Below are 26,714 nucleotides of genomic sequence, written 5' to 3' on the forward strand. Positions count from 1 at the left end.
CATTTTTTACACCTCAAATGCAGACAGTAAGGTTCACATCTTTTATCCCCCTGCATTGTTCACACCTGTGACACTTCTATTGTTCACACCCCTAATGCCTGTACTGTTCACTCCTCTTGCCCAGACTGAAAGTGCCCACATTCTGAATATTTAGCCAGAACCTCCTTTCTTCTAATAGGAATGGTGTCCTCTTGTCAGCTGGAAGGACCTACTGGTAAATAAAGCACAGTATGAACCGTTCATCTTAGAGTCTTGATAGGTTTCCCAGTCTTCTGATCTTTGTATGTGCCATACTCTGTCTGCCCTATGCACTTTGTGTATACCATACTCGGCCTGCCCGATATTCCTTGTGTGTGCCATACTCTACCTGCCCTATGTTTTTTTGTGTGCCATACTTTGCCTGCCCTATGTTTTTTTGTGTGCCATACTCTGCCTGCCCTATGATCCTTGTGTGTGATAACCTGCCTGCCCTATGCTGCCTGTGTGTGCCATGCTCTGCCTATGGGAGGTGAACCTGGTGGTCGGTTGTTAGCATTTGGAAATACTTGTTAGTTGTCCCCAAGGTGTGTAATCATGTGTTGGGGGTTGGTGTGTTATCCACATGGGAGGATAAGGCATATGGACTTAAGGGCATGTCTTAATATGACTTATCATTCATGAGCGATGAATGATATCCCTGCAGTGAGCACCAACCATTTGTTTTTTTGGTGTACTACCAACATCAATGTGGACATGGTCTTAAACGTTGTTGTGGTAACACGGGTGTGGTTAAAAATAGGTGTGGTTTAAAAACAGGAAGTGGTCATCACCGGCTTCCATCATTGGCCCTCCACCATGGGCTTGAAAAATTTCGGCTCTCGGTAAGTTGGACAGCACTGCGATTAAGGTAACAGCAAAAGAGGAAAGGGGACAGAGGCTGTTATGATACCATGCATATGAGAATGAACTAAAACAGGCTAGTTTATGCAATAGTTAACTTGTTGGAAGAAAATAACACAATAAATAAGAACTTTATTTATTTAATTAGGGTCTGAACCAGTCAGCCCTATTCTAATAATGTACAAAGGTTACATAGAAAACAAAGGAAATTACAAGCATACAGGTGAGAGTCAGAGTTTGTTCATATGAAACTGTAAACAGGATTAATGCAATAATAGCTATGCAATCAGTTCAAACATGAATTACACAACTTTACCATGGAAAGGGAACATGCCACTATTGCTTCTAACATATGGAACCAGTATTTTATAAAAGAAGAACATACTGGCATTGTTCAACTACATTTGCATAAACTGTTAAGTTTGTTTTATTAATGGCCTTGTCCATTAGTCTACAAAGGTTATAAAACCCAAGCTAAATCCCTTTCCATTCTTGTTGGGGATACGTTTATGCCTTCTTCAACTCTATAGTAATATATTTGAACCAACTCCGAGAGAGAATGCTTCAAATGTACCTTAAATCGTGTAAATCTAGTCTCTGTGAAAGGATTGATGCAGGCAAGAATTTGCAAGGGAAATACATTAACTGGCATATTGTTTGCTCAAACAGTGTTACTCCACAAAACTTTATAACAACTGCAAAGACTATAGAGATCAAATACTTAATTCTGGAGTTGGTGGGTTGGTAATACAGAATAGCATGGTGTAATGTGGACAAATGCTTTGTTGACTTTCAGATGATTAATACAGTACCCAAGTAAGGGCTCAGTACTGTAACTTTAAGTGCTCTACATTAGCCATGTTTTAAAATATTCCAACTGTTCTGTATCTTAGCCATTTTTCTTTCTGTATAAGGGCACTTGTATGTTTTATACCTACTTGGTACCAAACCCAGGTGGTTGCATAAATATAAAGGTCTATCTAAAAATAATTGTATGGTAGATTGTATTGGCTAATGTGTCTTATTTTACTCCAGGTGATTCACGATTAATTACATATTGAAAATAGTCTGTTAATAAATTCCTTCAGCTAAAAATTGACACAAAAAACGAAATTGTGCAGCTCTTTCTGTGTCCTCCCTACATTATCCTTAATATAATTATTTTATAAAGTCATGTTAGGAGTCATTTATGTAATACTGCCTTCTGTTTAATTCCAAATTGCTGCATAGCACAGAGCCATATGGCTACCCCCACAAATACAATGCTGACTAAATTCATCAGCACTGTATTGGTGAAAAGTTGTAGAAAAGGGGGACGTATGTGCCACCCGACTGCCCTTTACCTGTCAGCTAACCTACATTCAGATGTGCAAGTTAGGGAGTGAGAGAGCGCAGCATTCCTCAGGGCACAAGTGCTTAAATGGGCACTAAGGGGCATGTTCTTGCACCCCTTAGTACTTTAACCTGTTCCCTGGGAAAAAGTAAATAACCCCTGTATAATATAATAATAATCTACAGTATAATATACACCCTATTAAATCATCCTACAGTTACCTACATAAAGAAATGTCATATAGACTTGGACTTCTGCAAATTTGCACTTGAACTTTTCTGCCATTTACAGCATATTTTAATACTCTAATTTCACTTCCTCGTTAAAAGACAAGGTATTTTACCACAGTTTGATTTCTTAAAATGATATCACAAATTTAATTCAGCACATTTTGTCCTATCTATAAGTGAAATGCTGTTTGACTTCAGATTAGGTGAAATCTACTTTTTGAGTAATACACTTTTTTCCAGACAACCCAGTTACTCCAGTAAGAAAATTACCTTTGAGTATAAAGTAATATCACTAGGGGAAAAGAAATGAATGATGTATTTAATGCCATTTTATACCCAGACATTTAAAAAACAAGATGAGACAGAAATAATTCATTAACATTAGAATATTGTGTAGGTGTTTCTGCACCTTAATATAGAGACCTGAACTTTCCTCTTGTGTTAAAATATATGATATATGTCATTAACCATCCCACATTTTTCAGTTTCAGTTCAGTTTAGTCTTTAGATATTTCTTCCATTGTGTGTTCAGCATTGCCAGTATCGGGTACCTGAGACTTCTGCATTAAGATTGTTTTTAGAATATGAATGTAGGCTTCTTTAAACTTCTTTATTTTAAAAGCATAGATGATGGGGTTCATTGCAGAATTGGCATGGGACAACAATATAAAGAGAAATATTGTGGGCTGATATAGGCTGAGATTCTTCACATTCGGGTTGTAGAACTGTACACAGTTCAGAATGGACAATGGTAACCAGCTTAATGCAAAAAGCAATAAGACCAATGCTAGGGATTTCGCAGTCTTGTACTCTTTTCCATAAAACACTCCTCTCCTCACGTTTTTTGAATTATTTTGGTTCAGTTGCTTTTTTATGAGATAGAAAATTTCAATATACAAAATCAACATGGTTATCAATGGGAGAATCACCCACCCAAAAATATTAAAGTAGACCATATATTCCATACTCATAACATTTTCAAATGTGCAGTTGAGGTAATGCTGGTGTTCTTCGCTGAGACTGGACCTGTTGTTCCATCCAAACATTGGCACCATACCCACCAGAAAAGATATTATCCAAACAGTGCAGATGGACAAGCAAATTCTCCTGGATGTAATTACAATTCTGTACCTGTAGATGAAAATCTTCATTACATTAACTGGAATCATCTGGAATCATACAATTATATATACATGTATAGGACCTGTTATCTAGAAAGCTTGGGACCTGGTGTTTTCCCGATAAGGGGTCTTTTTGTAATTAGAATCTCCACACCATAACTCTACTAAAATCATGCACGCTGCACTTGTATTAGTACAAAGATATAAATTAAACTGCTGTCTGAAAATGGGTAGTGTGAAAACATGTATTTTGTCAAATAGTTAAAGGAAAACTATACCCCCAAAATGAGTACTTAAGTAACAGATTTATTACAGGTTATATTATATTAAGTGACATAATAAAGAATCTTACCAAACTGGTACATGTATTTAAGTAAATATTGTCCTTTTACATCTCTTGCCTTGAACCACCATTTCGTGATGGTCTGTATGCTGTCTCAGAGATCATGTGACCAGAAATACTACAACTCTAACTGTAACAGGAAGAAGTGTTGAAGCAAAAGACCGAACTCTGTCTGTTAATTGGCTCATGTGACCTAACAAGTATGGTTTGTTGGTATGTTTGTGTACACAGTGAATCGTATGATCCCAGGGGGTGGCCCTTATTTTTTAAAATGGCAATTTTCTATTTATGATTACCCAATGGAACATACTAGTAAAAAAGTATATTATTATGAAAATGGTTTATTTACATGAAGCAGGGTTTTACATATTTTTTTCATGTTATTTCATGCAATATCTTTTTTATAGAGACCAACATTGTTTGAGGGTTATAAATTTCCCATTTTACTTTGGTCAGGTGTATTTCTAAATCACCCATGTGTAAGGAATTACGCATGCGTCCTGTTCGGCGCGGGCGCGCTAATGCGCGCCGGCGCGTGACGCGGGACGACGGTCGCTGACGCAAGGACGCAGGCAAAAACGCCTGAGATGGACGCGCTGGCGTCAGTTCCGCGACGCCAGCGTAATGACGCCAGTTTGGCGCCAAAGTAACAGTACTTAAACCAAATCCAGACTGAGATGCATTGCCTGGTTATTAGGTTGTTTGACTGAAACCCTAGCGTCTCTATATTCTTGAATTCCTGTTGTTGACCATTGCCTGTTCCCGGACTACGATTTCTTCTGCCTGTCTCGACTCTTTGGCCTGTCTCATTGATTACGAATCTCGCTGCCTGCCTTTTGACCTCGGACTTCCTGACTACGACTTTGCCTAATCCTTTGTACCTCGCTGATCGTCTCATTGGCTACTCTCCACAACCCTGCTCCCTGTTCCACTCCAGGTGGGTAGCGGTTGTGTGAGGCGCTTGTGGGTTCACTATCTACGGCTCCTGCTCCTTCTACGACTGGATTATACTGGTAGGCTTGACAGTATAACCAGGCCCTAAGATGGATCCAGCTGAAGGAGCGTCTCCATTTGCCGTTTTAACCCAACAGTTGTCCTCTCTTACACAAGCTGTTCGGGAGCTGCAAAGTGGCTACTCGCAGTTGCAGGAGCATATAAGAGCCCATCCGCCAGCTGCTCTTCCTTCTCTGGCTGCTCCTCCTCCAGCTCCAACGGAGGTTCAGGTGATCACCTCGGAAATCTCCGAACCCAAAGTGGCCTTTCCGGAAAAGTTCACTGGTGATCGAAAGGTGTTCCGGAATTTCAGGAGCAACTGTAAGCTGCTATTTTCACTTAAACCCCACACGTATCCCTCTGAGCAAATCCGGTTTGGGGTCATCATTTCATTCCTCACAGGCGAACCACAGACCTGGGCTTTCCGTCTCATGGATCGTCAAAGTCCTGTACTGGCCACAGTTGATTCCTTTTTCGATGCTATGGCAGTTATCTTTGATGATCCTCACAGAGCTACCACTGCTGAGGCCGCCCTGCGTGCTTTGAAGCAAGGGAACCGTCCATCGGAAGATTATAAGCTGGAATTTCGGCAATGGGCGGATGATACCGAATGGAACCCAGCAGCCTTAAAGAACCAGTACCGTTTTGGACTTTCGTCTGAGCTAAAAAATGAGTTGGCTCGTACTGGCATCCCTGATAGTTTGGAGGATCTCATCCTCATTTCAATCCAATTAGACCAGAGGCTCAGGGAACGCCGGGAAGAAGAAAAGGCTGAGAAAGCAGGTCTTTTCCCTCAGACGTGGTTGTTGCCTTCCGCTCCTCCTCCTGTCCGAATGGCCTCCACAAGTTCTCCAGTTGCCTCTTCGTCCACCTTCAACGTAGCTCCAGAGCCTATGCAGATTGGTGCTATTAGGTCTGCATTAACACCAGAGGAGCGTATTAGACGTCGCAGACTTAACCTCTGCCTCTATTGCGGACAAGCTGGTCATCTGCTTCGGGGTTGTCCGACCCGCCCAACGGGTAAGAGGATGTTTGAAAAAGACTTTTCTGGGGGTCATGTTCCTGTGCCTCTCCTGACAGTTTCTTTATCTTTACAGTGGGGAGACAAGAGGGTCGAACTCCAAGCAATTCTTGACTCTGGGGCAAGCTGGTGTTTCTTGGACAATAAAGTGGCACTACAATTCCAGATTCCGCTCCAGTCCAAGAAGAATCCTATAGCTCTTTGTGTGGCAGATGGTTCTCTGATTACTTCTGGCCCTGTGGTGCAAGAGACTATCTCTCTTTTTGTTTTGCTTAATAAAGGGCATGCTGAACTCATGAACTTTGATGTGGTTTCTTCTCCTTTATTCCCTGTCATCCTGGGATTGCCTTGGTTGCAGAAACACAATCCGTCTATCAACTGGGCAACTGGCGAAGTAACCTTTCTTTCTAACTTTTGTCTGTCCCAATGCATCCTCCCTTCCAATGGTGTGTGTTCTTTATCTCCTGCCTCCGAGATCCAAGACCTTCTTCCTCAGGCATATTGGGAATTCACGGACGTTTTCAATAAAAGAGGGGCCGACAGGTTGCCTCCTCATCGTATTTATGATTGTCCTATCAACCTTCTTCCAGGGGCTCAAATTCCTTTCGGACGAGTGTATCCGTTATCTGAGTCTGAACTTTCGGAGCTCCGTTCGTATTTGGATGAGAATCTGGCTAAGGGATTCATTAGGCAGTCTTCTTCCCCGGCAGGAGCTGGGATTTTCTTCGTTGAAAAAAAGATCATTCCTTAAGGCCGTGTATTGACTACCGGGATCTGAACAAGATTACAGTCAAAAATCGCTATCCACTTCCTCTCATTCCAGAACTTTTCCAACGTTTGGCGGAGGCTAAGATTTTTTCTAAACTGGATCTTCGGGGTGCATATAACCTAGTCAGAATAAGGGAAGGGGATGAATGGAAGACGGCCTTTCGCACTCGTTACGGACATTTTGAATATTTGGTCATGCCTTTTGGTCTATGTAACGCTCCTGCAACATTTCAGCACTTCGTCAATGATGTCTTCAGGGACTTTCTTGATATTTTCGTCATTATATATTTGGATGACATTCTTATTTTTTCTAACTCGTTAGAGGAGCACAGGTTACATTTAAAGAAGGTTCTGACACGCCTGCGCACCCATCAGCTTTATGCTAAAATTGAAAAGTGTGTGTTTGAACAAACATCTGTAGATTTTTTGGGTTTTCTCATTTCTCCCCAGGGAACCCAGATGGACTCCCGGAAGATCTCCGCAATTCTCGATTGGCCGACTCCATCATCTAAAAAAGCTGTTCAACGCTTCATTGGTTTTGCAAACTTTTACAGGAAATTTATAAAGAACTTTTCTCAAGTCATTCTTCCAATCACTGAGCTGACTCGTAATAATCAAAAGTTTTGTTGGTCACCTCAAGCTCAGGGGGCTTTTGAGAAACTGAAGAGACTTTTCACTTCAGGCCCAATTCTTCACCATCCAGATGTTTCCCTTCCTTTCACTTTGGAAGTTGACGCCTCAGAACTCGCAGTGGGTGCTGTGTTGTCACAGAGAACTGGGATTCAAGACGATCTTCATCCTGTCGCTTTTTTTTCCCGTAAGCTGGCCAAAAGCGAGTGTAATTATGATGTCGCGGACCGCGAATTACTTGCTATCAAGCTAGCACTTGAAGAGTGGAGGTATCTTCTTGAAGGGTCTAAACATCCGATTCTCATCTTTACGGATCATAGAAATCTGGAGTATCTACGCTCTGCCAAAAGGTTGAGACCTAGACAAGCAAGGTGGGCTTTATTCTTCATGCGATTTAATTTTCATCTCACATACCGACCTGGGTCAAAGAATGTTAAAGCAGATGCCTTATCTCGAATGTTCTCTCCTGAAGATGAAGTTCCTCTGGCTCCTGAGACGATTTTAAACTCTAATAATTTCCTCCTGTTGCAGTCTACTCTTGTGGATGGAATTAAAAATGCATCTCTAAACGTTTCTGAATCATCACTTGTTCCCAAGGAGGGTTTTCTTCTTCATCAAGGCAAGATTTTTGTTCCAGAACAAATGCGTTTAGAGGTCCTCAAGAATATTCATGATTCCAAGCTGGCGGGTCATCCAGGTGTCAAAAAGACTATTATTTTGGCCAAGAGATTATTCTGGTGGCCTGGGATGGCTAAAGACTGTTTAAAGTTTGTCTCTTCATGTGAGGTTTGCACCAGATCCAAGGACTCTCATTCTAGACCTATTGGCCTTCTTCAACCACTGCCGGTGCCTTCTCGTCCATGGGGATCAGTTTCTTTGGACTTTATTTCTGAGTTACCTTTGTCATGTGATTGTTCCACCATTGCTGTTTTTGTTGACCGTTTAACCAAGATGGCTCATTTTAAGTCTTTACCAAAACTTCCTTCTGCCTCTGAGACTGCTGATATCTTCATTAAGGAAGTAGTAAGGCTCCATGGTCTTCCAGATGAGGTGGTGTCTGATCGGGGTCCGCAGTTCACGTCACAGTTTTGGAAGTCATTGTGTGGAGCACTCAAGATTTCGGTGTCCCTTTCCTCTGATTTTCATCCTCAATCCAATGGTCAGACCGAGCGAACCAACCAGACCCTCGAGCAGTATTTAAGATGTTATTCTTCATACCTCCAAGATGATTGGGTGAATCTTCTTCCTCTTGCGGAGTTCGCCTACAATAATGCTCATCATTCCAACATCAGACAGTCCCCTTTCTTCGCAAACTATGGTCTTCATCCAGTAACTTTTCCCTCTGCCATTGTTTCTGATATTTTAGTTCCTGCAGTTAAGGACCGATTAACCTTCTTGTCCAATAATTTTCAGAAACTCCAAGAGAACATGAAGAAGGCTCAACAAAACTTTAAAGCATATGCTGATCGGGGACGGAGAGGTGACCCAGAATTCAAGGTGGGTGACTTGGTTTGGCTGTCAACTGCTAACCTTAAGCTTTCTTGTCCCAGTAGGAAGTTGGGTCAATGTTTCTTGGGTCCTTTTCCTATAGTTCGTCAAATTAATTCTGTGGCTTTCCAGCTTAAATTCCCGGCATCCTGGCATATGCATCCGGTGTTTCATACTGCACTTTTGAAACCGGCCTCACCGTTTCAATTTCCTGGGCGTACGGCTCCTCCTCCACTTCCTGTCGTGGTTGACGGTCAAGAAGAATTTGAGGTTGAAGAGATCTTGGATTCCAGGTTGAGAGGCAAGCGTCTTCAATACCTGGTAAGGTGGAGAGGTTTTGGACCGGAAGAAAATTCGTGGGAACCAGTGTCTAACATTCACGCTCCGGAGTTGTTGGAGAAGTTCCATGGAACCTACCCTGGTAAGCCTTCTGGTTGTCGCGTCCTGAGGCCGCTCCTTGATGGGGGGCAATGTAAGGAATTACGCATGCGTCCTGTTCGGCACAGGCGCGGGCGCGCTAATGCGCGCCGGCGCGTGACGCGGGATGCCGGCGATGGTCGCGGGCGCGGAGGCGCCGGCGACGGTCGCTGACACAAGGACACAGGCGAAAACGCCTGAGTTGGACGCGCTGGCGTCAGTTCCGCGACGTCAGCGTAATGACGCCAGTTTGGCGCCAAAGTAACAGTAATTAAACCAAATCCAGACTGAGATGCATTGCCTGGTTATTAGGTTGTTTGACTGAAACCCTAGCGTCTCTATATTCTTGAATTCCTGTTTCTTCTGCCTGTCTCGACTCTTCGGCCTGTCTCATCGATTACGAATCTCGCTGCCTGCCTTTTGACCTCGGACTTCCTGACTACGACTTTGCCTAATCCTTTGTACCTCGCTGATCATCTCATTGGCTACTCTCCACAACCCTGCTCCCTGTTCCACTCCAGGTGGGTAGCGGTTGTGTGAGGCGCTTGTGGGTTCACTATCTACGGCTCCTGCTCCTTCTACGACTGGATTATACTGGTAAGCTTGACAGCCATGATTCTTTCTACAATCTCATATACCTTTGCACCAATTCACATATCCCACAAACAAACTTCAGATGTTGTCACCCCAGCTTCTATTAACTTCATTATCAGGTTCATGTAATAACATGCATTGTTGCATGTACTATAACCTAATATTCCACAGAAAAGGGAGTTGTGTTACAAGTATATCACTGTGAAAAAACTGCAGTAATGAACACAGGCACCTGAACAAAGGGGTGCTGAATAATAGTATCAAGAGATTCTGCAATTATGCGGCTTCATTACTCACATAATCATGCCACTAATCATTTTGCAGTAATAGAACAGTCATGATACAATAAGTTACATTTATATCCAATTTATATAAATGCAGGCATATGCAATTAAAACTGTGGTCAAAAAGCAGTGGAGAAAAGCCCAGATGCTTAAACCTTTCTTGTTTTAAATTAGTTCTACAGAGTTTGCCTATTTGTGGAAACAAAGGCTGTACATGTATGGGACTTGTTATCCAGAAAGCTCGGGACTTGGGGGTTTCTGGATAATGGATCTTTCCATAATTTGGATCTTCATACCTTAAGTCTACTAGAAAATCATGCAAACATTTAATAAACCCCAATAGGCTGGTTTTACTTCCAATATTATTAATTATTAACTATATCTTAGATTGGATCAAGTACAGAGCACTGTTTTATTATTACAGAGAAAAAGGAAATATTCTTTTAAAAATTTGGATTATTTAGATAAAATGGAGTCTATGGGACAGCCTTGTCATAATTTGGAGCTTTTAGGATAATGGGTTTGCGGACAATGGGTAAATAATAATATTGATCTAACTTAAATTAACTGGTGTCCTTTCATACCGTGACTGAACCTGTAAATGTGCTACTCAATTCCACAACATCTGAAATTCTGGTCCTGCATTCTCTGATACAGAAACTGATTACCTAGAACTGTGCAGCAATATTAGATAATGATCTCTGTTCCGTTACTCAACTGTTACAGAATGAGATAACCATAGTCCATGGGAAAACACTTAAAACTGCCTCAGGCTTCAATCAAATACACATAAATATACTGCATTTCAAGGGGGTTTTAAACCCAAATATTGCATTTTGCATATTAAAAGCAAATGTGATTCTAAGCAACTTTAAATAAACATTTAATAAACCCCAATAGGCTGGTTTTACTTCCAATATTATTAATTATTAACTATATCTTAGATTGGATCAAGTACAGAGCACTGTTTTATTATTACAGAGAAAAAGGAAATATTCTTTTAACAATTTGGATTATTTAGATAAAATGGAGTCTATGGGACAGCCTTCTCATAATTTGGAGCTTTTAGGATAATGGGTTTGCGGACATAAATAATAATATTGATCTAACTTAAATTAACTGGTGTCCTTTCATACCGTGACTGAACCTGTAAATGTGCTACTAAATTCCACAACATATGAAATTCTGGTCCTGCATTCTCTGATACAGAAACTGATTACCTAGAACTGTGCAGCAATATTAGATAATGATCTCTGTTCCGTTACTCAACTGTTACAGAATGAGATAACCACAGTCCATGGGAAAACACTTAAAGGAAAACTATACCCCCCAAACAATGTAGGTCTCTATAAAAAGATATTGCATAAAACAGCTCATATGTAAAATCCTGCTTCATGTAAATAAACCATTTTCATAATAATATACTTTTCTAGTAGTATGTGCCATTGGGTAATCATAAATAGAAAATTGCCATTTTAAAAAAATAAGGTCCGCCCCCTGGGATCGTAGGATTCACTGTACTCACAAACATACCAACAATACATACATGTTAGGTCACATGAGCCAATTAACAGACAGACTTGTGTCTTTTGCTTCCACACTTCTTCCTGTTACAGTTAGAGTTGTAGTATTTCTGGTCAGGTGATCTCTGAGACAGCACAGAGACCATCACGAAATGGTGGCTCAAGGCAAGAGATGTAAAAGGTTAATATTTACTTAAATATATATTCCAGTTTGGTAAGATTCTTTAATATGCCACTTAATATGATATGAACTATCTGTTGCTTAAGTGTTCATTTTGGGGGTATAGTTTTCCTTTAAAACTGCCTCAGGCTTCAATCAAATACACATAAATGTACTGCATTTCAAGGGGGTTTTAAACCCAAATATTGCATTTTGCATATTAAAAGCAAATGTGATTCTAAGCAACTTTAAAACATACATTTTGTACAAAATTTAATTGATCTAAAATGTATTTATGAATGTATTTGCTAATGCTGAAAGCAGTGCCTGTCTGTCTGCCCTTTTCTATTCTTTTCTTTGATGTTTCTCTCATGTATGACTAAACAGTGTAGCAGTAGTCAGTTCCCCTCCAACCAAGATTCTAATAATACCTTGCCTTTCATAAGATCAATAGTGAATTTTCTCATTTTACGTAATAACAATCTTTATACTGAAACTTTTTTCAGTTCAAAAATAGTTTTGTAAAATTATTTTATTAGCAAAACATTTAAAAAAAATTAAAAATAAGTATTCAACCCCCATGTTATAATAATATTTTTCAGAGCCACTTCAGACAGCAATAACAGCTTTAAACAGAAAATACAACCCCTTCCTTTTTAACATGAGCTCATTCAGTTGGGGTACTGTAGAAAAGATGCATAAACAGTATCTGAATTTCCAGATATAAATATAAAAGTATTTTTACACAAACATACCTGATTTCACAAATTGGAGTACACCATAGTAACTCCAATGAGCCAATTTCCCAAAATACCTTACGCTGAGAGTGTAATGCAATCCCCTCATTCAACTTGTTCCAGTGTAAAGTGATGAATCCTGGGACTCTTTTGATTAACCATCATAGGTGGTGCAGAGATTCTCTGGAAAGCAGAGGGACTTTAGGCGGGTTATTTATTAAGGTTTGAGTTGTGTTTTCCACGAAAATTCGAGTTTTCAAGGGGTTTTTTTGGTCAAAACTCACATTTTCGGGTAAAAAAAAAAAACTCAAATATTTTGAGATTTTTGAAGAAAACTCACATTTTTTGAGGTTTATAATACCACAACCATGGAAATAGCTTGAATCCGAAAAAACACCATCTAAAACCTGTAGAGGTCACGTAGGAGTCAATGGCAGAGGTCACTTGAACCATTTGAAGACGTTAATCGCCTGCATGATGTTCGAGTTTTTTTTGGAGGGGGGGGGGTTTGCCCGAAAACTTGATCAGTTTGAGTGAGTTTTCTTTTGTTAAAAACTAGATGAATTCAAGTTTTCGGGTTTTGCAACTTAACTCGCAGAAGAGTTCATTCGAGTTCATTCAAGGTATAAAAAACTCTAACATTCAACCTTTGATAAATAACCCCCTAAGTGCCAGAATTCATTATTTTACAATGGAACAAAATAAGGGTGGGATTGCATTACAGTGAGACTGTAGAGGATTAGGAATTCAAACCTCTGATCTTAGTTCAGCAGAGAATCTGTGGCACAATATGATTGTTAAATTGCAGGGATAGAGATATTTCATTGGCTCTGCTGATGGCACAGGTGAGAGGCAATGCATTGGAGGGTATGACAATGGAATCTTCATGAATGTCATTGCTGATCTGACCCTGGGTACTGATGATTTATATATTACATTCCTGTTTTTTCTGGCTTATTTCCTTTGGTGGCACACACATATAGAGGCTCATTTATCAACACTGGGTAGTATTCCATAGCAACTAAACAGTATTATATTTGCTAAGCTAGCTGCAGTTGGAACAATAAAAGATGTGATTGGTTGCCACAGGTTACTTTCCAGGGTTATTATAGAATGCACCTACAGGAGTATGACATTAGCCTTCTTATCAAGATATTTAGTTAAAATCACTGCAGGTATAGGATCAGGTATCTGGAGGCCTGTTATCCAGAAAGTTTCAAATTACGGAAAGGCAGAATCCCATAGACCCCATTTTATCCACATAATCCAAATTTTTAATAATTACTTCCCTTTTCTCTGTTATAATAGAACACTAAATTTTATGTGATCCAAACTAAGATATAATTAATCCTTTTTGAAAGCAAAACCAGCCTATTGTCATTTAATCCCTTTAATGCCTGAATTTAATGTATGCCAAATAAAGTGAAAATAAACAAAATATTAATAACAGTTTGTCTGTTTTCTATAAATGTTGCATAAGCCATACAGCCATAGCTAATTCTGCAAAGAAGTTTAATTACTGTTTCCTCTGCTAATATAAAGATTATAGAAGTATTCCATAGTCCATATTAGCACAATAAATAGTAGAAAATGTGCTATGCAGCCTAGCATTATGTCCTAGAAATGAAAGCAATGAGATTCCCGCCCAGTTTACCAAACAATTTCTATTGATCACTCGTGACTATGGGTCATAGCACACCTGGTATTTGAAACACCATGGTCCACTAAGGTATAGGCTCAAATAACAGCCATAAACATGCTGTGTATTCCATGACCATTACAACATTGTTTTTCTTTGTTTTATTAAGAAACATTATAGGTGAGTATGACGTTGTTTCAATAATAAAATACAATATATAACAATACACTAAAATTAAATAATCCTATGTACATCATTTGAATGGTAGTCTGATTAAAGTATTAAGATAAGCCAAAATCATATCATCTATATATCAAAGGATACAGTTAAAGAAACAGTCTGTGATATAATAAATAAAGCTGTTGTCCCACTTAAGACAGTAGGGAAATATGTTCAAGGAATAAGGTGCAGCAAGGAGGTAAATGTATATTACTAGACTTACCTGGTTGGTATTTTAATTCTCAGATACCGGTCAACGGCTATGGCCAGCAGGGAAAGGATGGAAGCGTTGGTTAATATGATGATGAGGCAACATATAAATAAGCACGAGTGGAAATGAAAGTGCATTCCCAGGCTAAGAACAATAGCCAGTGGCATGACTAAGAAACCTACTGCTAGGTCTGCCAGTGCCAGAGATACAATGAAATAAAAGGTTGTGTTTTGAAGACTTGTGTTTAATCTAACAGCCCAAATCACCAGAATGTTACCCAAAACCGCTGATATTCCAATCACAGTTTCCACTCCGATATAGACAGCACTGTAAATAGCAGCATCTGAGGTTTCATTTGCCATTTTCAGAGATGGAAAAGAAATGAATGGAATTCCTTCAAGTTGTACAAGATCAAAAGTGAGTAGGATACAAAATATCTAAATGGTAAACATGTAGGCAGCCTGCTCATTCTTCCATGGTAAATACTCTTTAAAATTAGAGATCAAAATGTATTTATTTTCAGTTCTATTTTAGAAAAAAAATCTCCCGTTGAGATGTGGATGCTTCTCTTTTCTTATCTTCTAAAATAATTACAATAAAGCAGAATCCTGTTGCTATTACACTTCCCTCTGGGTTTAAAGGAAGTCAACACGCTGCATGGATTTAAAAAGCAAATGCAGGATGTGAAACAGAAGCTACATTTTATCGTCTGTTACTTTACATGTGCAGGATCATTTGACCTGTACTTCAGACTGTGCATTTAGAGAACTAGTGAGGTCTGATGAAGGAAACTAACACTTCCGTTTTTTTTACTTAGAGCAAGCACTTGTTTTAAGAAAAATGGAGAATTCACTTTTTTTATAGAGAAGTAGCACTTTTAGGTTGCATTGCCAACAGCATATTTTAAGCTCATGGATAAGTAGCTGTTAGAATAGAAAAAAGTGTCAGTAAATGGCCAAGAATATTTTTTCTCCATTAATGAAGGTACTTTTATTAATTTATGGTTGATCTGAACTCAATCTCAAGTGATTAATTACTTTCATTTCTAATCGTTTCAGTTACCATCCTGAAATAATTGTGAGGTAATCTAACAAAAGGTGCAGAGTTGCTACTGCTCTAGTAACCCATAGCAACCAATCAGCAGGTACTGTACATACATTTTCACAGTTTGTGATTATTATGCCATTTTTAAAAAGCCTTTACTAACACTTCCTTTTTTTTACTTAGAGCAAGCACTTGTTTTAAGAAAAATGGAGAATTCACTTTTTTTATAGAGAAGTGGCACTTTTAGGTTTCATTGCCAACAGCATATTTTAAGCTCATGGATAAGTAGCTGTTAGAATAGAAAAAAGTGTCGGTAAATGGCCAAGAATATTTTTTCTCCATTAATGAAGGTACTTTTATTAATTTATGGTTGATCTGAACTCAATCTCAAGTGATTAATTACTTTCATTTCTCATCGTTTCAGTTACCATCCTGAAATAATTTGAGGTAATCTAACAAAAGGTGCAGAGTTGCTACTGCTCTAGTAACCCATAGCAACCAATCAGCAGGTACATACATTTTCACAGTTTGTGATTATTATGCCATTTTTTAAAAGCCGCTAAGGACAATCCCAAAATGAATAAACTATTCACAATTATGCTTGCACATTAAATACAAAGTAACATAATAAGTACAGTTGAAAAAAGACACACATCCATCAAGTTCAACCTTTTAACTCTATTTAAACCTGCCTGACTGCTAGTTGATCAAAAGGTCAAAAACCCCATTTGAAGCCTCTCCACTTTGCCTCAGTGGGGGAAAAATCCTTCCTGACTCCAAAATGGCGTCCCTGGATCAACTTGTACTACTATATTACATACACCTGTATTTCCATCCAATCCCTTCTTAAAGCTCTAATGTATTAGCCTGTATGACTGATTCGGGGAGAGAACTCCACATCTTCACAGCTCTCACTGTAAAAAACCCCTTCCGAATACTTAGGCGGAACCTCCTTTCTTCTAATCGGAATGGGTGACCTCCCGTCACAAAAGACCTACTGGTAAATAAAGTATTAGAGAGATTATTATTTGATCTCCATATATATTTATACATAGTTATCATATCACCCCTGAACATTTCCAATTTGGCCAGTCTTTCCTCATAGCTAAAATTTTCCATACTTTTTACAAGCTTAGCTGTCCTTCTCTGGACCCTCTATAATTCAATAATGTCCTGTTTGAGCACTGGAGACCAAAACTGTACAGCATATTCTAGATGGGGCCTTACCGGTGCTCTATACAGCCGTGAATCTATATCCCTTTTAAAGGAAAACTATACCCCCCAAACAATGTAGGTCTCTATTAAAAGATACTGAGTAAAACAGCTCATGTGTAAAACCCTGCTTCATGTAAATGAACCATTATCATAATAATATACTTTTTTAGTAGTATGTGCCATTGGGTAATCATAAATAGAAAATTGCCATTTTAAAAAATAAGGGCCGCCCCCTGAGATCGTAAGATTCACTGTACTCACATACAAACCACATGTAAGGTCACATGAGCCAATTAACAGACAGAGTTCTGCCTTTTGCTTCCTCACTTCTTCCTGTTACAGTTAGTGTTGTAGTATTTCTGGTCAGGTGATCTCTGAGGCAGCACAGATAGAGTCACGAAATGGTGGTTCAAGGCAAGAGATGTAAAAGGGCAATATTTATGTAAATATATATTCCAGTTTGGTAAGATTCTTTAATATGTCATACAATTTGATATAAACTATCTGTTGCTTAAGTATTCATTTTGGGGGTATAGTTTTCCTTTAATACAGCTCAAGACCTTATTTGCCCTTGATGCTGCTGACTTGCATTGCTTGCTACAGCCAAGTTTATCTACAAAGACTCCAAGGTCCTTTTCCATTATGGATTTGCCTGGTGCAGTATACGTGGCTTGGATATTTTTACATCTCAGGTGCATGACTTTACATTTATTAACATTGAATTTTATTTGCCACTTAGCTGCCCAGATTGGCAGTTTGTCAAGATCCTGTTTCAAGAATTCTGCATCCTGGATGGAATTAATTGGGCTGGATAGTTTTGTGTCAACTGCAAACACTAATACATTACTTACAATAATGTAATTAATGAACAAGTTAAATGAAAGTGAGCTCAGTACTGAGCCCTGAGGGACCCCACTAAGTACCTTACTCAAAGTAGAGAATGTACCATTAACAACCATCCTCTGTACCTGATCCTAAAGCCAGTTTCCTATCCATGTGCAAATGACTTCATTAAGCTTAAGTGAGCGCTCCAATCCCCTGCTTGCCGACTTTCTTTTTAAAACAGGAAGTTAGTTGCCCTGGCTTTATGGAGGATTATCAGACTACTCTGCCTTTTCATCAGCTTGATTTATTTCGATAAGAGTTGCCAGCAGTGGAATGTGATCACACTAACTTAGTTGGTGGATCTTCTCTGGTCCTTGCAAGATTTATGGCTGACCTGGCTGCTGTCTTCACTGCTCACAGCCCTTAGAGAAATAAATGCTGCTGAGGAAATAATTCTAGCCTCACAACCTCTCAACCTAAACATGAATGCAGGAATTGCAAACAAGGGGGGGGGAACAATGCAGGCAAAGCCTCCGTGAAGCCGGGACAACTAACTTCCGGTTTTAAAAAGAAAGTTGGCTAGCAGGAGCCTGGAGCACGCATGCAAGTGAATGTCGCCACATCACCTTTTCTAAAACATGGTACATAATCGGAAGTGAGATTTTATTGCATTATTTATTGTTAATAACAGTATCCACAAAATGGCTTCTGCCTACTAGCTATAAGGCAGAAGCGTATACATGTATATTTTTATTTGTATAGTGCTCCTTGAGGGCAAAGCACTGTACAGCAGAATAATAAATTAGTTGAACAAAGAGAGGATCATTGCAACAGTAAATACAAATGCACGCCAAATTTTTTTTGTCGCAGTGGATTTTTCGCCGGCAAATTTTTGCCACAGTTTTGTAAATTTTTTCACGGATGGCAAAACACGGAAATTTGTCGTGAATCCATGCAGTGAGTGACACTGCCACGTAAGTGCCAGTTCCCAGTTCAGGTGTTATGCAAGTGCTCCAAGAGGTAGTCTTTGACTTTCATTTAAAAACATTGAAGGATGATTCTCTCCGGAGAGATTCAGGAATGGCATTCCAAATATAGGGAGCCGCAAGAGAGAAGGGTTTGATGCGGGAAACAGCAGTAGTCGTGGGGGGGTGAGCAAACGGTTGCTCTGAGAGGAGCGGAGGTTTTGGCCAGGAACATATAGAGAGACAAGAGATGTAGCTAGGTGCAGAGTAATGAAGGGCTTTAAAGATTATGAGGAGGAGTTAGTAAGTTATTCTTTGTTTTACGGGAAGCCATGGTAAGGCCTTCAGCAAGGGACGGACCTGTACCCTTTTGGATGAGAGGAGAATTCTGGCAGCAGTATTTAATACAGAATGTAGAGGAGAAAGAGAGATGGGAGTTTGGGAGGCCAGTTAGTAGAAGGTTACAGTAATCTAGTCGGGATAGGATGAGAACATGCATGAGTGTCTTGGCTGTAGCTGATGAAGGAAAGGGATGGATTTTTTTAAAAAAATGAAACATATTTTATTTTATGCATGAATATCTAATGTCTCCTGAATATGCTGATACACAGTACAGTATGTAAACTTTTATGACGATTTCTGACTTGTAGCGATCAAAAATTACCAGCAGTACACTACTACATTTTCAAAGCACCTCTCAAGAAATCTAAATAAATTAGACTTCAAGGTGAACTGCTGCTGTTTGATGAGGAAACCTGGAAAGAAATACTTTACCAAATAACAGAAACTAATATATCTGTACAAGACCAATATATATACAGAACACATATACACAGAACAGAGTTGGCACAGACATACCAAGGCTACCTCAATCACTGTTTTAAAAGTATTTACATTCAGCACTGTTTACATTCAGGTGTTTTGGGAGTGTCTGAAAATTCAGTAATATTGGACTGCAATACTTGCTTAAAATGACACCTCTCTTGGACTGCATAACATCCAGTCACCAGCATTCTGTCTATTGGGGACACTTATAGGAACTCACTTTAGACTGTGCCTTCATTGTTTGCATTTGCCTTTCAGTTGCTTTTTTAGTGACCCAGGTCTGATAATGGTGTTTAAGATCTTAATCAATGCTAATTTTTTCCTCTCTCCTGATAAGGGCAGAGAGACGCGCTGCTATTTCGGCAGATTAGCCGCCCAATGACAAATAGCTTCTTCTTCGGGCGAATTATCTCCCCGAACCGCCTTCCCGCCGGTAGAATCGCCGGGGGGGTGGCACTCGGATCACTTCGGCTTTCCGAAGTCGCCCAAAGTTTCCTTGTGAGGCAATTTCGGGCAACTTCAGAAAACAAAGCGTTCATACGTGGACATGGGGGCTTGATGGAGAGGGGCAAGGATAATCTTGAATGAAATGGGGACTGAGGTTGATCTTGCTGAAAGTGTTGACATACCTAATGTCAACACTTTAATAATGACAAATCTGGGACTAATGTATAATGGTGTTGTATGATGTGTGACCTAGTCAGACTGATGGGGAGATCTGTTTTACAACTATTCGTTTTGAACTTTTGAGGTGGCCATAGACGTTAAGATCTTTCAACCAATTTTCTATTGATCCGACAAATACTTCAAATTATCATGAGGTTAGTGGGCATGAAACGATTGTGCATCTAAAGATTTTCATCCAACGCCAGTCAAAAAATCGATTGGTTAGGATAGACCACAGTCATTGGTCACAGTGAAATGTATCCATTTTCCAATTGTTTGCAGGGCCAAGCAGGCAACTACCCACAGTTTCCTAGCTTCAACTAGACTAAATTGCTTGAAATGTTTGTGGACAAATCATGCATTTAAGCGATTGTTTCAGGTCCTAATATAACAAAAAGATCTTTTAAAAATCTATGGCCACCTTTAGTCCTGCTGAAATGGCTCACGGAGGAGGAATTTGGAATGATTATCAGCAGGAAAAGCTTTGGAACTGGTGGAAATTATTGCTGTAGGGAATAAACCGAGTTAACTTGTACCAGGGGCTAATGGCATGATCATACTGCAGGATTGGGTAGTTTAATTTCAGGTTGTTGATAAAAGCAGGGGTTAATTATATTTCAGAGGACCCCCATACCAGCACAGCCAAATGATATCTTTTCTTGTGGTGGGTGCACATAAAACGTTTGTTTTTATGTACTGAAATGAGCTTTTAATCACAACTGAAATGCAGACAGTGGTATATCACATAGTTCATGCATTGATATCTACTGTATGAGTACAGTCATCATTTGGTTATAGAAAGAAATATTTTTTTTCACTATCATCAATGAACGTGGCAGAATCTTTCTAGTCTCTCTAAAATATTATGTGCTTGCCTGGTAGCCATCTTAAAAATTATGTCATCATGCTTTGTTTCGTAACTAACCCTTTTGCCATTTGTAGTATGTTATATCATAGCTCTCTGTGCCATTTTGTTGGATATCCTGATGTATGTTGCCCTAATCTGTCACTTTACTAATGTATCATTGCTGTTTATTCACTTTGTAACAATGCACGGTAAGGGGCTATTTTTTTTTTTTTATTATTGTCTTTAAATGCAATGTCCACAAAGTGTTCCTCTTCTAGTAATTTATAAAAATCAATTATGTGCAGAATTGTTGTAGCAGAAGCCCAAGAAATATCCTAGCAACCAGCATTATTAAATGATTAATCATTACTGAAACAAACAAAGTAGTAGAGTATTACGTCTCAAATTAATGAAAATTTTCTTTCGATATGCAAAGGAGCTAGACTAAAGCCTGCAGTGGTGGTCATTTCAATTGCCTGATTTGCTACATGCTTGTTTAATGATTCCAAACTAAATTTTAAGGCCCAACTTTATGCACAGATGTACATTATATGAGCAAAAATATGTGGGCAAATTCTTGTGCAGCATCTTATCCAATACCTATGGTATTAAAATTACTTTACTTTCTATTTTTCTTAGATGGTTTTCCACTAGATGCCGGAACATTGTTGGTGGGATTTGCATACATTTATTTAATCAGGGGCTGGACACTGAGCCAGCCAATCAGACCTAAGTTATCAAAACTGTAAACATACTGGATTCATGAATTAGATAGCGTGGCCCTAGAGGAATAGTGTGGCCCTTGGTTTTATTGGTGTAGTGTACGTATATTTTGTTTTACAGAATAAATTATGTTTTGTATAGGACATTTATTTGCAATATTATATAAGCTGGAATTAAAATTAAATAGATTTTTCACTTGGGACTTGGCACATTATAGACACAACAGTGACACAGTGTGGTGAGAACATTACAATCTTCATGTCAATCACTGTAAAGTTTTTTTAGTATCGATGGTGTTTAGGAGCCCTTTTTTAAGTAAGGATATTTAACTGCTGAACTGCCAGATCATAAAATTTAAAAGTTCTCCTTTAAGTTAACTTTTAGTATGTTATAGAATTGCTAATTCTAAGCAACTTTTCATTGGTGTTCATTTATTTTTTTATACAGTTTTAAATTATTTGCCTCCTTCTTTTGACTATTTTCAGCTTTTAAAATGGGGTTCACTGACCCCATCTAAAAACAAATTCTCTTTAAAGTTACACATTTATTGTTATTGCCACTTCTTATTACCCATCTATTCTATTTATTACTTCCACATCTATTTACTACATATATTTCTTACTTCTATTATGGACATCCCCTATTTAAATCAATGCATGGTTGCTAGAGTAATTTGGACCCCAGCAACCAGATTGGGTCAATGGCAATATCTCCCACCCCAAGGGCACAGGTTACACTTCTTCATAGTAAGGGAAGTGCCCTACATGCCCCTATTACAACTATTCTACCTGTGAAGATTCTCTGTGAAGATTCTCTCTGTGACAATCCTTAGATGTTAGGGATGTTAGATGTTAGTAAGGGAAGTGCGCTACATGCCCCTATTACAACCATTCTCTCTGTGAAGAGTCTCTCTGTGAAGATCCTTAGATGGGTGACCAGACAGTTTTTTGGTTGTTCATTCTACAGTCCAACTTTGAAAATATTTGTAATTAATTTAAATTTGTCTTTATTTGGCATCATGTTGGCTGGATGCTTCATGGCATTCTACTGTCAGACAATAGTATAATTAATGCAATGTTTAAACAACCCTTGATACAATTTAATTGGGGGCACTTACATAAAAAAGTGCTAACTCCTTTATAAATAGAAATAAATGACAGTTTGTATAAATATACATGTAACTATGCCTCTGTTGTTTGTATTGTTACTGATTATTTAGTGTATATATTTGAGATGTCATTTAGTTTAACTTTATCATAATATATGAGTAATTTAGTCATAATAAGTTATCATCCTGTGTGATCAATTTGTCATGCAATTTGCACGCTGCTTGCATGACAAGTAACCAGTAGATTGATTCTTCTTTTCTCTTCTTTAAAACAGCATCCTGTGCAGTTGGCTTTGTGTATGGACTGCACTTATTTTGTGGCTCCAAGTGTGAATATTCGGTAGCATAGTAACCAAAACATATCAACAGTCAACATTGATAAATGTACAAATGTACAGATAGAGATTTATAATATGGGGCAACAAGATTCTGAGATGACTGCCTTTAGTAAGCTCTACATTTTTGCTGCATACACACCCTATAGACACATCTACATTAATGTCCCATCTAGCCTGCTATTCCACAGGTACTAGAAGAAGACCTATGGGTCATAAGGTACTTTGGGAATCCTGTTAATGCTTGCCTACTGCAGGTTTTTAGTACAGGGTTCCTTTGTGCACAGAACACAGTGATTGACACAAAGACAAAGAACACTGCAGCTCTGCAGCAGGATCAAAGGCATGTGTTAAGTTTATTTCAGGACTAATGAGGCATACAATTATTGCTCTCAATGTTTGTGACCAGTGTTAGTAAATGAGCACTATAGTCTTTGAAGATAATAAAAAGAGGATAGTTTATTAAATACAGGGCAAGGTGACAATTGCAAAAAAACTATGAGATAAGCAACTTATGAATCCAGTTTAACACCATCTCTTAAGAAACAATTGAAAAGTGTTTTATGGATGGGTATGTGGTTAAGCCTTCTGAATTTAACAGATTAAAGTTTTTAACACATTAGTTTGTTTAGAAGGTTTGTTTATGAATTGCACTGATTCATAGCTGTAATGACATACAATATGGGATTTTAAACCAAATGTATATATTATTATCTATTAACCTATAATAAAATGTATGGTAACTCAAGAGTGCAAATTACGTTTCTTAGCTGTTACACAAATAATTGTTCAGTTTTGAACTTTTGACCACAGCAAAATCAATATTTTTATCAGTTTATAAAGTTTCCTAAGTGATTTGACCAACCGTATTTAAAGATATAGTACAGTTTAGCGGTCACGTATTGAAAAGCAGGAAGTTGGATTCTGGCTTTTTTAATAGACATCTGTTCAATTCAGCCTTTATACATTAAATTTTTGGCTAACTAACTATATTAGAAACATTTTTTATTTTGCACAGCCTATCTATTTACACAGTTTTTATTTTCACACTGAACTGTTCCTTTAAAGTAGACCTGTCACCCAGACACAACAATCTCTATAATAAAAGTAATTTTCAAATTAAACATGAAATTTTTTATTAAAGCATTCGTTTAAAAATCTCAGCTGTCAATCAAATGTTGTCTGCCACTCCTCTATGCTTTAGGCATAGAGGTGGGGCAGACAATTACTTTCACTTTTCATTCAGCACTTCCTAGATGACACTACTCTTCACACATTCGCCCTTCTGCCTCTTTTCAGCTTTCAAAAGGCAAAAAAAAAACTGTGGCTATGGCCACACTGGTCCGATTCTCAGCCTGTGGATAAATAGTTTGAGAATCAGCCCCTACACTTGACTAAGTTCTCTCCTGTCTGCACCTGGACCACTGTGTCGGCCTGGGTGCAAATACATGGAAAAATTTTGGCATCAAAACACGTGTATTCATTTTTGCAGGTGCAGGCACAGAAGAATGCTGGATGAAGCATAGGGGTTGATTCTTGGCCTGTGTTTAACCACCGACGTAAGGGCGGATATAATACAGAATTTTGCAGCAGAGTCCTGCATGATTATATGTAGTGATGGGCGAATTTGTCCCATTTCGCTTTGCAAATTTTTCGCACAAATTCACCGCGGATTTGTGCCTGGCAAATAAATTCGCCCATCACTAATTATGTGCTTCACTAACATCTGTATTGGATTCAAAGTCTATAAAGGTGGGAAGATTGTATGTGCATGAGGGACACTGAGGGGGCTATTTACTAAATTCGATTTTTTTTTTTCTGGTCAAGGTTTTTTAGACAAAAACTAAAAAACAAATGTTTTTTTCACTCAATTTTATCGAGTTTTTTTCCCAACCCGACTTTTTTGAGTTATTTTATTGATAAATAAGATAAAATCTTGGATGGGAGTTTGGTTGTGCTAAATGAAGACCAATTGCAAATTGTCTCTGGATATCTATATCATACTATAGATGAATTTAAAGGCAAACAACCCCTTAATCAGTGTCGGTGCACTGTGGGCAGAAGTGGCTCATTCACAAGTGTGATACTATATCAGGGCACACTCAAGATTTCCTGGGCACGTTTGAGGGGGTGCATTCGGCAGCAGCCTTGGACACAACCTTAGCTTGGCCCGTCACTGCTGGGGACTAAAATGTATCAGTATCAGAAATCACATCTTAGATGAAGAAACTTATTAGTCAGATGGTATATGTTCACTTTTTAACATTTTTAAACATTTTTAAACATTCACTGAGACAATTCTTGATGTGAAGTGACAAAATAAACTGAATACATCTTCACATAAATCTAACAGTGATACTGCATTAAACTATATTTTTCACCCAAGTGTGACAAAAACACTGAAACAGGGTGAAAAAAGAATCTCAATATTGTACAGGTCAATCTGTATAAAACAATAGGCCAGCTCATTCTGTAGTAAAATGTATACTACATGTTACTAATATTTTTCATATCAGTTAAAAATATATTTTAGATTTGTTCTTGGTACACTATCAGTATTTGAAGAATTCCCATGTAGCAGCAGCTAGCCAAGCAGCATTGACACCTATAGGACACACTGCTACTCCTCCCAACCGCCTTCCTATTCATTCTGCCCTATCCCCTGCTACACCTCCACTTGGTCTGCATACACCCCTGCTGCTTGCTCACCCCAAACTCCCACTTGCCTGCAGTTTCTCCACAGGATCTGCTTCCCCCAACTGTTTTGCCCAAGGCACATGTCTCCTCTGCCTGCCCATAGTTTGAGTTTGTATTTTCCTCATTCCATTGCTTTGTTTATGTGTGCATTGCATTGTTTATGGTTTGGTCTTGAGATATTTCTTCCATTGTGTGTTCAGCATTGGCAGGTTCCTCAGATTTCTGCATCAAGATTGTTCTTAGAATATGAATGTAGGCTTCTTTAAACTTATTTATTTTAAAAGCATAGATGATGGGGTTCATTGCAGAATTGGCATGGGACAACAATATGAAGAGAAATATTGTGGGCTGATATAGGGTATGCTTCTTTACACTCGGGTTGTAGAACTGTACATAGTGTAAAATGGACAATGGTAACCAGCATAATGCAAAAAGCAATAGGACTAATGCTAGGGATTTTGCAGTCTTGTATTCTTTTCCATAAAACACTCCTTTCTTTATGTGATTTGAGGAATTTTGTTTCAGTTGTTTTTTTATGAGATAGAAAATTTCAATGTACAACATCAACATGATTATCAGTGGGATAAAGATCCATCCACAAATGTAAAAGTTGACGATATATTCTATACTCATAACATTTTCAAATGTGCAGTTCAGAAAATGTTGGTGTTCTTCACCGAGTCTGGACCTCTTGTTCCATCCAAACATTGGCACCATCCCCACCAGAAAAGATATTATCCAAACAGTGCAGATGGAAAAACAGATTCTCCTGGAGGTAATTACAGCTCTGTACCTGTAGATTAAAATATCCATTAGAAAAACTAGAATCATCTATAACACAACTAATATCAGTAACCCTAAATAGTCATAAATA

At 38.5% G+C, this 26,714-nt stretch overlaps 1 protein-coding gene across 3 annotated transcripts in view; it reads right to left on the reverse strand.

Moving 5' to 3' along the window:
• Positions 1–1,001: 1,001 nt before the first annotated feature.
• The window catches only part of adora3.3.L (adenosine A3 receptor gene 3 L homeolog), a 29,223-nt gene continuing 3,510 nt past the window's right edge, over positions 1,002–26,714 (reverse strand). Inside the window, exons 1-2 of one of the 3 annotated variants that reach the window (XM_018246612.2) lie at positions 14,603–15,305; positions 1,002–3,573 (exon numbers count right to left, since the gene is read on the reverse strand). In XM_018246612.2, coding sequence (XP_018102101.1) covers positions 2,940–3,573; positions 14,603–14,952 — 984 coding nt within the window. In that variant the 5' untranslated portion in view covers positions 14,953–15,305 and the 3' untranslated portion in view covers positions 1,002–2,939. Of the gene's footprint in view, positions 3,574–14,602; positions 15,306–25,191; positions 26,634–26,714 lie in introns of those variants that run through there. The other 2 variants (XM_041582076.1, XM_018245706.2) reach the window with 2 other exon arrangements.

Source organism: Xenopus laevis, chromosome 2L (assembly GCF_017654675.1).
Source record: "Xenopus laevis strain J_2021 chromosome 2L, Xenopus_laevis_v10.1, whole genome shotgun sequence".
NCBI classification, from domain to species: Eukaryota; Metazoa; Chordata; class Amphibia; order Anura; family Pipidae; genus Xenopus; species Xenopus laevis.